Source organism: Acipenser ruthenus, chromosome 6 (assembly GCF_902713425.1).
Source record: "Acipenser ruthenus chromosome 6, fAciRut3.2 maternal haplotype, whole genome shotgun sequence".
Taxonomy (NCBI): domain Eukaryota; kingdom Metazoa; phylum Chordata; class Actinopteri; order Acipenseriformes; family Acipenseridae; genus Acipenser; species Acipenser ruthenus.
Window position 1 is genome coordinate 6,697,964 of NC_081194.1, and position 15,428 is coordinate 6,713,391.

Consider the following 15,428-nt stretch of genomic DNA (forward strand, 5'->3'; position numbering starts at 1 on the left):
AGAAAATGTATGTTTATGGTTAAATAGTGACACTATCACAGTATAACATATTGTTGTTGTTGCTTTTGCCTTTGATAACAGATCACAGTTTGTCATTTCATGGTAATACATGCTGTGGTTGATTTTCAAACTATGTAAGGTCTTTTATATATTAGTCAAATATATCAGAACTCATGCATCTACATTCAATCTCAATCCACAGAACATTCTCCACCCTACAGTATGATGAGATGCCTGTTACAATAGATAATCCTTTCAATAGATTTGACTGGATTAATAATCAAGATCAGAGTTTGACATTTCAATAGCTGGGTATCAGCAAGCTTGTTAATGAGGATGGGATGCCTACTGTACAAACAAAACTTTTAAAAAATAGTTCAACAGCAGTTATCACATAAGGTTTAATGGAAGAAAACAAAAACACCATTAACTTTAAATTCAAACACAATGTTAATTTAGTGATATTTGTTACATGTTTTATTTTGCCAATTGTAATTAATTTCTGCCATTTTGCAATTCAAGTGAAAGAATGAATTATATGAAAGGATATGCTTACTACTTGGTGGCTCTGTGACAAGAGAATCAATGAAGGGATGCCTATCCCTAAACAAAAGGAACTAGCCTGGGATCTGAGAATAATATGAAGTGTTGAGTTTATGCGTGGAAAAAAAATAACTTTGCCTTGCACAGTTCATCTTTACCAATGTTTTATTATAGGCGGTTATACATATTTAATTTATTTCCAGGTTTGAAATGTCCTTTTGTGCTATGCTGGCATAACTGCATCAGGCTACATGTACTGTGCCAGAGTAGGGGGAGGATGTGTGCAGGGCAGAGGCTCTGCACATGGATTCATGTGTGTGTGGGTGTCTGATGATGGAAATTGTGTTTAATGAGTCATTGAGGTGTGATTTGAAAAGTGTGGAATGTGGCCAGGTGGTAATTGAATGATTGGTTGTAAATGACCCCTGGTCAGCCCTATAAAGGAACAAAGGAATGAATGTTTGGTGTGGATTGTGTAGGAGAGTTAAGCCCTGGACACACTGCCCGATGCGATCAATAGCGACGCGATTTTTCAGTCGCATCGGGCAGTGTGTTATGCTTTGCAATGTGATTTTACAGGATCGGCCGATCGATTTCAATTGGCTCGTAAAGTTTAAACATGTTAAATATTTTGCGATGCAATTCTGCTTGCAGGAGCTCAACAACCACTGAGTTCACCGCGTTAGGTCACATGACACCAAATGCCAAAATGCATCCCTATAGTAAGTACAACAACACATATATGCAGCCACATCTGGATAGCAATTCAGATACTGTGTATTCTGCAATGTCGATTAGACCATTCACTACAGCAGCAGACAGTTCAGGAACCCAGTATCATCACATTGTAGTTCTCGATTGTGTGAGACATGCATATTTTCATTGTTCTCATTTAAAAAAAAAAGTGGATGCATATTATTTAATAAAACTTGTGCAAGTACACAAATAAGTTGCTATTTTATTTGTAACTAATTTAAACATGCAAGGGGTAATTTAATGAGCTCACAAAAAGACAACATAGAAAACGTTACCGCCATAGCATTTCGCTTTCGGCTACTGAATCGCCCCATTGGCGCTGTACTAGGAGGTAAACTGCTGGGATCTTGGTTTTATGCCATACACTCACAAAATGTGCCCCACTTCCCGCGATTTCATCGGGCAGTGTGTCATGCGCGCTCTCAGGGGTGTTTTTTGCGAGTGCATGTAGAACACTGGGATAGATAGCTGTGATTGGGTGTTGTACTTGGGCTCTGTGTGTTTAGTTCAAACTGTTATTTTGTTTCTGTGTTTTGTTTGTTTTTTGTTTATTAAAAGTACGCAAAAAGCGCTGAACTCGTTTCTGTGTCTGGGTTGCTATTTCTGCCGCTGGCTCCCCCTACTGATCCAGCTCAGAACTTAAACAAAACAAAAATAAAATGGAAATGGAAGAAATGCTAAGAGCATTGCTACAAGCTACTGCTGAACAACAAGAGGACAACTGCCTACAACAAGAGGCCAGCAGTGTAAAGCGAGAAACGAATCGGCGACTGAGGCAAGAGTTGCGCCAGAGCCAGAGCTGCTGCTGCCAGAACCTGGAAAAAAAGGAGCCATCGGCTATAGAGAAGGGGGAGTAAGTGAAGAGACCACAGATCGGTTGCAAAATAAACACAAAATAAACAAAACACAGGAACAAAATAATAGTTTGAACAAAAACACTCCTAAGCACACAAAGTAGAAGTACAACACCCAATCACAGCTATCCTGGTGTTCTACACTTACTCACTTTGTACTCACAGCACACTTCTCCTTCTCCTTCTCCTTCTCCTTCTCCTTCTCTCCTTCTCCTTCTTCTCATCCTCCTTCTCCTTCTCCTTTTCCTTCTCCTCCTTCTCCTTCTCCTTCTCCTTCTCTCCTTCTCCTCCTCCTCATCCTTCTCCTTCTTCTCCTCCTCCTTCTCCTCCTTTTCCTTTTCCTCCTCCTCCTCCTCCTCATCCTTCTCCTTCTCCTCCTCCTCCTTCTCCTCCTTCTCCTTTTCCTCCTCCTCCTCCTCCTCATCCTTCTCCTTCTCCTCCTCCTCCTTCTCCTCCTTCTCCTTTTCCTCCTCCTCCTCCTCCTCCTCATCCTTCTCCTTCTCCTCCTCCTCCTCCTCCTTCTCCTCCTTCTCCTTTTCCTTTTCCTCCTCCTCCTCCTCCTCCTCCTCCTCAAACCACAGCAAACATTCATTCCTTTTTTTTCTTTTATAGGGCGTGACCAGGAGTAATTTACAACCAATCATTCAATTACTACCTGGCCACATTCCACACTTTTCAAATCACACCTCAATCACTCAATTAAATACGATTTCCACCACCAGACACCCACACACACAAGCACCCATCTTCCCCCTATTGTGTAACAGTACATATACAATGGAAATACAATTACTGTACTCTTTACTTTCAGGATGCCCCCCATGGCAATTATTTAAAGTATCTGAGGGACAGCCATAACAAAGCTACATGCTTCTTCCTGGAAAATAAACTGACACTTAAATCAGCCCAGGTCATCATTGCGTTAGACGTGTTTTAAAAAAAAGATAAGACCAGAATCGCTTCATAATAGACCTCTGATTAAATGTATTTTAAAAGCCACGGAAGCTTCCAAAAGTTTATTTTATATTTTAAGCCTGGATTGTGAAAGATCCACGTACTGATTCAAAGCCCATAAGAGTCTGAAGGCAATGCATAAGCATACCAGTTCCCCATGACAAGATTCGCAAGCACCAAGCATGACTTTGATCTTAAACGACACAAGCATTGTAACTCTCTGCAGAAAAATGTCCTTGCATTCTGTTGAAGGGAATTGTCTTTTGTGGCCAACAAATTCCTTCAGCCCAGTAAGCAATTTAAGATTCTAAATAATGTGTTTGAGGCACTGAGTCTGTTAAACCCCACAATGTACAACATCATTAGAGTGCTCCTTTGTCTGCTTTTAAACATTATAATTATGCCCTACGTTACGGGGAAAGTCTAAAGTAATGTTAGAACTATAATTAGGAATTTGATAATAGGCATGTTTGCCTTAAAGAATGAGATTAGAAATCTGGATCTTGGTGTTATGGGAGTTTGAATGTAGTCTGTACCAGAATCTGCATTATAGATACTGTAGTTAAAAATACAGTTCTACCCCGTTATAATGTGGTTGTCGGGGTCCATAGTTAGGAGACAGCGTTATTTGTGTTTGGCCTTATAACGGATATTGGCATTTTTGTTCCCAAAATGATTTTCAATGCCCACAAGTCAAATTAATATGGTAGCATATGGTGGAAAATGAAGGAAGGAGACACACACAATTTGCAGGGACTCGAACCCATGGTTTTTTGGGATGATTATTCCCTGGGCCACACCAAAAACAACAAACAGTCTTGCACTCTCACAGAAGCACATTCACACAGCAGCGCATTCACACAGCAGCGCATTCACACAGCAGCGCATTCACACAGCAGCACATTCACACAGAAGCACATTCACACAGAAGCACATTCACACAGCGCATTCCCTGTATGCTTTCATGTCCCCGCCTCCCCGGACGTCACTCACCAATCCTGGCTGAGGCAAGCTTACCGCTTCCCTGCTAACAAACACACACACACACACACACACACACACACACACACACACACACACACACACACACAAACAAAAAACAGTAGACCAGTCGTGTAACAGTATAAATCCTGGGTCGTTACAATATATACAGTATAATAGAAACTGCTATTCCACCAGTTTAAAGTTCACACCACTCTTATTTAAATTGTATATATTTTTTATAATAAATGTTGTAAACTGTAAATAAATAACACAGAATCCGAGAACATTTATACACACTTGTATTGTTTTGTAAATTTAATGGACAGTTTATTTTTACTTTTAGAAAAAAAACAAAATACAGTGCAAGCATGGGAGCTTTATAAGTTATATGTCCCAGTTTCAACTTAAATGCGTTTAAATACGGTAATGTAAAAACAACAATCAAATAAAATCACAGTGTTGTAGGTTCTTTTTTTTGAGTATCTATTACAATGTATCCTCGCATAGTTCACGGTAACATCACCAGGATCACTTAAAGTATCTACAACGTTCACCCAACGTTTGCAAGTCAAATTGCATTACGGGGGAAATGGGAGCCATGACTTTACCGTGTTATAACCAGTTCCGCACTATAACAGGTCGCATTATAATGGGGTAGCACTGTATATTTCTTCAAAAGGTTGAAAGAGGAGAAAGTGAAGTGAATATTAGCAGTTTTGTCATTCAGACAACTATGGTAACTGGTTGACTATGAAAGTTGCCTGTAGGTTTTTAAATGAGCAATATAGGCTATGATAGTATCGATTCTGAATATTTAATGGACATATTGCTACAGATGCAATTTTTTTTATTGATGTATTTATTTGTTTGTTAATTGGCCGATTTTGAGATTATTCAGTGATGTATGTTGTGAAATTCTTACCTTTGGTCGTAGGGAAGCACTAATGCAGATCTGTGCCCCTTCCTGGTTGGCTTTTTTTGTGCTATAAGCGAGATTTGCAACTGGAGATACTTCTGTCTCAGTAAGATGATGATTCTTCAATTTGTCCCTTGAATTTGATGCTTTCTGAACCAAAGTTGCACTGGCCTACCCACTCCAGGCATTTCATGCCAAGAACACACATTTCCAAAATTTAGAACAGTATAATACGATGACGGTGTGATCCATTCTGGGTACTAAAATTCATTCTAAACGTACCCATTGACTCCACCTGCTATGTGGTTAAAACATATTTAAAAGGCTATGGCCCATATTCATAAAAACGTAAGGACAGTTTAAATGATTTAAAAAATTGCAAACTTAATTTAATTATTCAAAACAAGCTTTTCAAAATACAGTCCTTAATAAAACAGTGCTGGTGTTATAAATGGGAACCCTGTATGGTCAACCAGTTACCACTGGTTTGCAAAATTGCAGCTTTATAAGTGTGGACTCGCATATAATCTTGTGCGATTGGTTGAAGCGAAACAGACATTTTAAGCTTATAGGATTGTACTGTTTATTTAGTGGTAATGAGCAAACAGAAGCAGATAAGTTTGGTTGAAGTTTCAAAAAGAGTGAAAATCTTTCTTCTGATGATCCAGAATGTCAGAGGGAAAAAATCAGTAAAAGAACCGGCACATTAGTTGTAGTGATTGTGAGAGTAATGATTAGAAATGGAACCAGCATAACAGATTTGTGAGGTAGTTTTTCCCCTAGTTTAAGTCTGTATTTCAAATAGGTTTATTTGTACCTTTTATTGTTGTCGTGGACTATTTGTCATAGTCACTGTAGTTGCTGTTCTGTCTTGATGAAATGTCAGACAAAGTACAGTGCCACAAGGCATTTAAACTCACAGTCATCTAGTTAAGCAAAGAGTGGTTCAGGCAGGGAACCCACTAACTTTAGATGAAATCACGTAAACATCAAGCATATTTTAGATGCTTCCAACACCAGCTGGTATCGTATTTGTCCTTTGATAAATAATACGTCCAATGATCAACAAGGAAAGGATTTATATTTTACCTCAATTCATTACGTCCCCACTGTGCACCAGTTCTCCTCCTTGTCCCCAGCCTCCATGTGCTTTTTGGCTTCGTCTAACGGAAAAGGGCAGCTCTCCTGCCCCCCTGCCCATGGCTTCCCTACGGTCAGCCTCTCCACTTATCTGTGAGCTAATTTATGCACAGGGGTATTATTATTATTATTATTATTATTATTATTATTTATTTCTTAGCAGACGCCCAGGGTGACTTACAATTGTTACAAGATATCTCATTATTTTTACATACAATTACATTATTTTTTACATACAATTACCCATTTATACAGTTGGGTTTTTACTGGAGCAATCTAGGTAAAGTACCTTGCTCAAGGGTACAACAGCAGTGTCCCCCAACTGGGATTGAACCCACGACCCTCTGGTCAAGAGTCCAGAGCCCTAACCACTACTCTACACTGCTACCTCGAAAGGTGAGGCCAAAGGCCAAAGAATGCAGTGTAACATTTGTATAATGTAGTAGTGGTGTCTAGTCTATGTTTGAATTCATAATCAATTGTGTGAGTTTCCTGACAATTCACACATTCCTCTTCCTCCCCTACTCCACCTCATAAAGCTGACGGACAACACCAGTATGCTCCAGGGGGTGAATCACACGCCAGAAAGTTGTGATTATAATTGTAACCATACTACAACTTTCAGGTAAATGTTCAGCTACTACATTTGCTAATCTTAAAAAGGCTGAAATTGGAATACAATCAATTGGTCACTCAGCGGTCCCCATACTTTGTTTTATTAGAGGCAGAGAGATCTCTGTTTCATATAGTCTGCAGTTATATAAAGTCTGATACAATCCTCTTCTCGTCTCTCCCTAGTCAGATTTAGATAAAGATCCCTTATTTGATCTTCGAAGTAGGGCGACGTGTTTCCGTGGGGCTACAATAAACAGTGTTTGAGGCACTAGAAGTCTCTTGACACTATCATCTGTTTACAAATAAGCAGATGGCAGGTCATTTTGTTCTGTGAAAAGCAGTTTATATTTTAATTGGTAAACGACGCAATGGTTGAATTACTCATGATTAATAAGTGGCAGATGTATTGTGAAGACTAAAAATAGGTAGATTATTATCATGACAACCTGTTATTCCCCATGTTCAGCAGACGTAATCAGCCATAGGATTATATACAATAAAACCAAGATTTATATTGTGCAGTCTCACATCTCAATCGCCAGGTGACTGAAAACGCATCATACAGAATTCCACTTTGGTGACTGTTGTAATTATACATAACTGGTCCCAGTGTGCAAGCGAATGTTGTAGTGCTGTATGCATTCACAGTTTAGAAGTATTCAGAGGCTTGTCAGGTGAATGTCACTGAACCCTGATCTGAATCACACAAGTGGTTGATACTGGTCACCGATGGTGAAATATCACAACTACAGTACATGCAACTGATAGCCAAATTAAACCCACAGCTGATCACAGAAGAAATTGAAATTAAACAAATAAATATATTTGTAAAGACCATAAAAACACCTTCTAGTCACAAATTATATTGCAGTTCACCAAATGAATGTGAAACAAGGTGAATCCTACGTGCTTTATGTTGTGTAGCCATGTTTTTTTTTTTTAAAGAGTTTGTTCATATCATCCTTTCCTACATCATGCTCTTGGTAAACATGTGAAAATGCTCTTTTTGAACCTTCCAGATGGTGGTGAATTTTTGTGTTTTAGATTGCTCATTATAACCTGCTATATAGGCCAGTTTAGATGCATGTACTTTTTAGAATTTCTTTTAAATTGCTTTGAAAAACAACATGATGTTCAGGGGCAGGATTACTCTGTTTTAGGGTAAACCACTGGGTTGAGATATTTTACGCAATGCTGTGTAATTAGATCAGTTCTCAGCAAGTTACTTAGAACACTAATTGAAACTGGAGATTTTAGGTGGGGAGATTAACAATCTTAACTGTGAACACTATTCTAGTGTGGAAGTCACAGCAGCTGCTTACACAAGGTGTTGTTTGAAACCAAAAATATTTGAAGCATTTGACAATTGTGAAATTGATGTTGCCCTTTGGTTAGCTCAGGTTGTTCGCCCCTGTTCTATAGTTTAAAAATATGTACAAAATCAGCAGTTGATGGGATTGCCAAAATGAATCCAAAAGGTTAGGAAGCTAGGCAAAGGTGACATTTAAGGCAGGTGATGTTCTCAGGCAGATATGTCCACGATTGTAATGAGCGCTGTAATAATAACATTAAATGTGGGATCGTATGGGATCCCCCCCCCCCCCCCCCCCAAAAGATGCTTTCAATAAATGACGACACTCTCAAGTCACTTGCTGACCTTCACTCAATGGGTTTATACCCCCCACCTGACCCAGTCAGGTTGGAAAATGGAAAACCAGCACAAGAGAAACAACCCAATAAGAACTTAAACGGAGGTCAGGTTCCAAACAGACAATTGTGTGTCTCTGTTGAATGATTGTAGGAAAAAAAAAAAAAGTATTTATATGCTGTATCTGACTGGCAATCTTGTTTTTCAGCGGTTTACCTCTGCAAGCGAACAATGCAAAACAAAGCAAGACTGGAGCTCGCAGACTATGAAGCTGTAAGTCAATCTATTCACTACACTGCTTGGATTAACATTGAGACATGTTTTGGAAACAAAGGCCAAACTGATGTAGTGGTGCTTGCACTTATTCTGCTTTTTTTCTTGTGTGTAATAATATACAAAGTTTGCTGTGCCAATGTGTTAACTCAAGCCTATTAGACATTCAAACCATTTTTGATGGAGGTTTGTTTTTTGAACTTGATTAAATAGCTGTTTAAAATATGTCCACAGTAAACAAGTACTCCCGAATCATTTAAACAAGAATTATTAAGCAAACATGGCATAAAATTAAAGGAAAACGTTTAACATTTTAGCATATTATTTTGGATATTCCCCAAATGACTATGCCGCAGTGTACTATGTACAAAACAGAAAAGCTTCGTCAGTAATGGTAAAACATTTGCAGAAATAAAATAAAATAAATGATACAAAAAACCCAAAATTGTATAATCTGTTTGAACTTGTAATCATTAATGATCAATTGGTCTATTTTAATTATCTAAACAAGAGTGGGTCTAAGTACCATTTGCATTTAACTATTAATCCTGCAACAACATTGACTAGAATAAAATGAATTGTAAAAGATTCACAGTACAGTGGATTTGCAAGTTAAGGGAGACAGCACTGTATAGATCTGCCACTGTTTAGATCTTTTAATCTGACCCTATGCTTTTTTTTCCAACTAGCTAGATGGTGTTGCTGCAAGTCTGTCTGATTACCCCTGTTGTGTTTATTTCTTTGTATGTTGCAGGAGAGCTTAGCCAGGCTACAGAGAGCATTTGCTCGGAAATGGGAATTTATATTCATGCAAGCAGAAGCCCAAGCAAAGTAAGCTAAATGTGTGTGTGTGTGTGTGTGTGTGTGTATGTGTGTGTGAGGGAGGGAAGCCTTTTTTATTTTTAAATGTAGAGTGCCCAATTATTTTACCCCCGATTTTCTCCACAATTTAGAATGTTCAACACACAGCTCAGGAGAACTGAAGGTTCAGTGGGCGTCCTCCGATCCCACGACCAAGCCAATTTTCTCTTTCAAATGCAGGGACTCGAGCGCGGATGTAAGCAAGCTACTGGTCTCAGGAGGACAAAGACCAGCCCTACAGTTGTCCGCCTGAGCTCGCCAAGCACCTGGCCAGTAGGGTCTTCTGTAGCACGATGAGGAGAAACAGTCCCAGATGGTTTTGTATCCCTAACCGACAGAAGTGTCTAAGTCTCTGTAATGCTCTCTCTGAAATACCCAGCAAAAATCAATGAATTCGCACAACCTGGACGCAAACCTGCACTCCCCTGATTCCCCTGATTCTATGATTCACCCTGCACATGACTGTTAGCAGGGCAAGCTAATGTATATGTTTATGATGCAGTACAAGCTGGTGTATATTTTTTATAATGCATTATGTACATGCTTTATCTTCTTTGTAGAGTTGACAAGAAACGAGACAAAATTGAAAGGAAGATACTTGATAGTCAAGAAAGAGCCTTTTGGGATGTTCACAGGCCAGTTGTAAGTCAGTTTCCATGTCAACTTTTAATACAGAAGAAGAGGAAATGTCAGATTTTGCATGCCATTCATTTTAAGGAGTTTTGCATGTCCATTTAATTGTTAATGTCATTTTTTGCTTGTAATTGCACAGTGTTCTGAACACTGTGCAGTAGATTGTGTCTGTTCTTCGTCACAAACCTGCATGGTGTCTAATTTTGAGTTTTTGTGTTATTTGGACAGAACTAGATTAATCACTGTTCCAAACGTTTTCAATGTCCACTCAGTTGTATTTATTTAACCAAAACCGTACGGATCAAGGATGTAATTTACATTGGTGACGTGGCAAAACAGCTGTCGCAAATACACCCGTTTTAAGACAGATCCTCCTGCTTAATTCTTATGCCGTCAATGCATTTGCTGGTACACCAATGCTTTTAAAAACAGCCATGTTCATTCTTTGGAGCAGAAGCATCTTACTTTGTTTAAGAAAGTCCTCATATTGAGAAAATGTATTCAATAGAAAATATGGAGAGCAATATTTTACCGGCTTCTCGTTTTGGCTTATAAGGTCAATCATATACCAGAGGTGGCCAAACCGTAGCTTGGACAGTTCAAGTGTGGCTCCCGGTGAAATGCTGGGTGACGCACACTTTGCGACTTGAATGAACTGAAGAAAGAATAATAAACAAAAAAGAAAACTGACAAAGTAAAAATAAACGCAAGTTTATAATTTTTGTTCTCTGTATTAATTCATGTTAATTATTCTTTCTTCTTTCCCGTTCTCTCTCTCCTGTTTCTTTGAGCCTGCATGTTCACGGCAAGGATATTTCATATTTCGATCAACGAGTGAAAGCCGGATTGCAGTTGAAAGTAAATTTCGTAATTTTGCATTAAGCGCTCATTCGTTTCGTGAAGACAATGCCATTGAGGAACCCTCCATGAGTAATACACAAAAGTATGAGGTTTTAAGCCAGTCTGGGAGAAAGAGTTTGGTTTCACTGAGAACAGTAATAAACCTGTGTCTCATCTATAACAAAGTGTCTCATCTATAACAAATCGCTTACACACTGTAGTCTGTACAAGGCGAGCAACCTCAAACGTCATTATAAAACAAATCACAACACATTTTCATCTGAATATCCTCCTGGATCAGACTTAAGGCAGATGCTTCTTTCGGCATTCAGTAAAGACGCTGATTTAATGACTCAAGGGAGTTTTGTATGGCAAGCATGGAATATCGCTCGTGGCAAACGTCCTTATTCATATGAATGAATCTTTTTTATAAAATTGGAGTGTTGGCACTAGACTAGAGAATGCATGTTTAAATGTCATATTGCAGGTCTAAAATTTATATTATATTTACATATATTGTGTCTTGTCATGAGCAGGTACTGTAATCCCTTTCAAAATAAATACAGTGCATTTGTCAGCCACAAAGCTCTCAAAAATATTTAATACACCAAAGCAGTCACACAATTCTTTTTAAATTTTTTTTTTTTTAAAACCCATCATTCAGATCTTCAAGGTAAGAGCTTGTCAGAAAGAATCCTTGCACAAATGTGTCTTTTTATGTGGTGTTTTTGGTGAAATCGGGTCAGTTATTGTATTTTGTTTCATAATAACTGAATATATTTAATTTAACATGGATAATACATACTGTAAAAACAGAAATAATGGAAAAAACATTACAATACAAATTACACAGAAACTGTGTAGGCTCTGCAATGTTCTATTCTTTGTTCTTGTGTATTTTGCTGCCATCAAGAGATAGCTACTGTACTGCACAGCAGTGCTAGTATTTAAAATGTCTTGCTCGTACACATTTCATGTTTTACAGTACGTGTCTTGTGGCTCTCGGCCATATGGAAATTTTGGTATGCGGCTCGTAGGGTCAGGAAGTTTGGCCACACCTGGCATATACAAAGTCTGTACTCTAAGACTAAAAAAGGTTTGGGACAGTACACCACAGGTATATACAGTAGTTGAACTGAGACCTGGAAAGTATTCTCAGTTTGCATATCTGACAGCTGCTTTACTATTTCTTTCATTAGCACTCAGTGGAGAATGCTGAACCAGTGAGGTCACAATCAGATTTGTTGCCAGTGTGAAAGAATCATTGTACACTCAATTGGCACTGGCAGTTCCAATTAGAATCTGGTCAAAAAAAGACTTAGCAAGGGTCAATTGCACAGTATGTCTGTGAAAAGGTTATGGCAACGCCTTTAATGAACATGTGGCGGAGAATGAAATGCAGGCTTTGTTTGATGTGTTAACTTGCCTTGTCACCTGTGCTTCAATGAATGTGATGGCAAATTACTTGCAAAGGAAATATTTAACTAAGAAAGCAATTTAAGACCAGTCATAGATTTACTTTTTCAGATTCAGTCAGTGACAGTTTAATATTAATCGGCATGTGCTTGTTCAGGGAGCCTTCTTATTGGGTGTTTGAGAAGTCTTGAGGTCAGGTGCTGGAATCAAGACAAAGCATCTTTTTCTACCAGCAGTTGGTCTTACCACAGTATTGAATTGCTTTTGTAATTATGCCTTAGAGTTACAAAACCCTGTAGAGTTTATAAGAAACACATTACTTTCCTTTCAAGTACCCTCTTCTGTACTTATCAAGGCAACATAGTTTTCAACATAATTACATTTATATGCTCACATTTCTCAACACTCACGCACAGGTGTTCAGCATGAGAAGGAGGATTTCTCATAGTGTAACCAGATCATTCTTCCTCCTGCAACAATCATTCAGATTTTCTGTTCTCACAGTAGCCATTCATTTCAATCAAAGTAATGCCGAAGGTTTCTTGTAAACACTACAGATTGTTCTGTAACCCTTTAATTGTGTATGATTTCTCAGCTGGTTGTAAGTTAAGTACAAATATTCCTATAGAGCTTCAATTAGATATTTGATTAGTGCTGGGACAAATATCCGAATATTCAAATGAATATTTTTTGACATGTATTGTCAAAAAATACCTTGCACTTATTTATTATTATTATTATTATTTATTTCTTAGCAGACGCCCTTATCCAGGGCGACTTACAATTGTTACAAGATTATACATTATTTCACTTTATACAGATATTTAACACCTCACCAGAATTTGCGCGACAGTTTAAAAAAATGTCAAAAGAAAAAGAGCTCTGTGTGATATGTCAGATGAATATATATATATATATATATATATATATATATATATATAGATTGTATATATTATATATTTTTTTGTTGCGACTTTCTGTTATGTGGAATGTAATAAACGAGAACCAAAACAGTGAGTTTTTTTCCCCTTCACTTTACAACGCCACTTCCACGTTTGTTTTATTTGTGTTTAAAGTTAAATTTCAATTTTCATTGCTTGTTCAGTTACAAAAAGACACACGTAAACCTCATGTTATTACTTAATGAAAATGTTTTTATGGCTACTGTTTACTGAGAAGAAACGACAATGGCAAGGAATGAAAAAAATAAAAAATAAAATGCGTGTCAACGTTATGTACGATTTATTTCAGGAATAAACAAAACAACATTTAACTTGAACGTATATTTGGCATCCTTTGTTTTGTAGTTAATTCACTAGGGTAAAGTAAGTCCTACACAACTTATTCTTTACTCCTGGGATATTTTTCTATTTTAATGTGTTACATATTGTAAGGTCTTGCTGTAAATTAAAGGCACACACACGGGCCCCGGCCATGCCCCCCTATCAGTGCTGCTATGCTGTCTCTGCCTGCGTTCAGAGCAATATAAAGGTTTTTATTACTTTTTGAAAAATGAACAAATATCTGAACGAATATTTAAATGATATGTGAATATCCGAACATGAAAATCCTGTGTTTGTCCCTGCACTATATTTGATCCATGTGGAAAGTGGAAAGTAGATACCAAGCAAAGCAAATACAGTAATCTCCAAATAGAGTCATTCTATGCAGTTACCTAAATGGAATGTCATTAGTTAAAACCATATCAAACTTGGCAGTCCTTGCTATTAAGAATCATTTACATTATGAAACCTGCTCTTACCAGACAACGAACCCCTAGAAAAGAGTTTGATTACATCTTAAATACACATGAATTATGAATCACCATGTGTGTCTGCATTACGATTTTAATGTATAAACACTTTTGTTATACAGTTCATCTTAATGTGTACTAAGTTGTTAAGCCACAGCCTATTGGTATCGACTCCTGTCAACAGTGACAGGTTTCAGACAGCTGCAAATCATCCACAGACAGACATCATATGGCATACTTTGTCTCGGTAAGATTAATTGCCTTGTGGAAAGGACAATTTATTGACATTATTGCTTTTTTTTTCTCTTTTTATTAGAATAGTTTCGTCATGAGTGCTGCATAGGACAGGAACACTCACATACTGTATTTCAACAGATCGATCCACTATGTGGCTTAAAAGCATCAGCCTTTAGCAGTGCAAATCAGTAAATGCTGGCCTCTAGTGGATAATAACTCTCTAGTGTTGTTTTCTGATTCTTTTTTTGGAACTAATATGTCTGGTGATTATAAAATTATATACAGGATGTAATTTAAAATGCAGCTCCTTCTTTTTTTACAAATATAACTATTTTGTTAAACAATTATACATCTGTGGCATTTTGATGTAATACTGCATCGCTGGAAGACCTATTGTCTAACTAGCATGTAGTTAGGTCCCTATATGACTACGACACATATCCTCCCTACACCATTGACATTTCTGTTACAAATACTACCAGGTAAATTGCAGGGGCCCTCAACTGAGAGAGAGGGCAAAAGTTCAGCTAATAACAACCTTTCCCGTGGCAATGATGTTCTGAAGGTAAAGTTCAGTCACTGGAAACCACAGAGACAATTCCGCATTCTAACTTTGCAAACATCTAAATTAGATTCTCACATCTAAATGCAGCAATGCAGTTTACTGCTTCAAGTATAAATATTAGTCAGCGATGACGTCCGAATTGATGAAAATTAGTTATTTAGCTGACATAGTGTGTGGGAGGATATACACATACAGTATAACATGGATGATGTTCTGCCTTACTTGTCAGAGTCTAATCAAAACTCTGTGCAAACTCGTAAAGTTTGACTGATTAGTGAAAAAAAAAAGATCAATACCTGAAATAAAGGACGGGTGGACATGGGTCTGCAGTGGTTTGTTCTGTTGGTATTTGTGGAATGAGTTTAATTGGCAAGTATTGCGCTGAAGTGATAGTGCCAATAACAACAGATAGTCCCGTGCCTGCTGTGTTACAGATGTCA

General features: G+C 37.8%; 1 protein-coding gene across 8 annotated transcripts in view; it reads left to right on the plus strand.

Moving 5' to 3' along the window:
- LOC117411148 (regulator of G-protein signaling 7) overlaps positions 1–15,428 on the plus strand; it is a 118,531-nt gene that overhangs the window by 85,700 nt on the left and 17,403 nt on the right. For all 8 annotated transcript variants that reach the window (XM_059024859.1, XM_059024862.1, XM_059024860.1 and 5 more), the window contains exons 7-9: positions 8,619–8,683; positions 9,438–9,514; positions 10,105–10,186. In XM_059024859.1, coding sequence (XP_058880842.1) covers positions 8,619–8,683; positions 9,438–9,514; positions 10,105–10,186 — 224 coding nt within the window. The remainder of the gene's footprint in view (positions 1–8,618; positions 8,684–9,437; positions 9,515–10,104; positions 10,187–15,428) is intronic.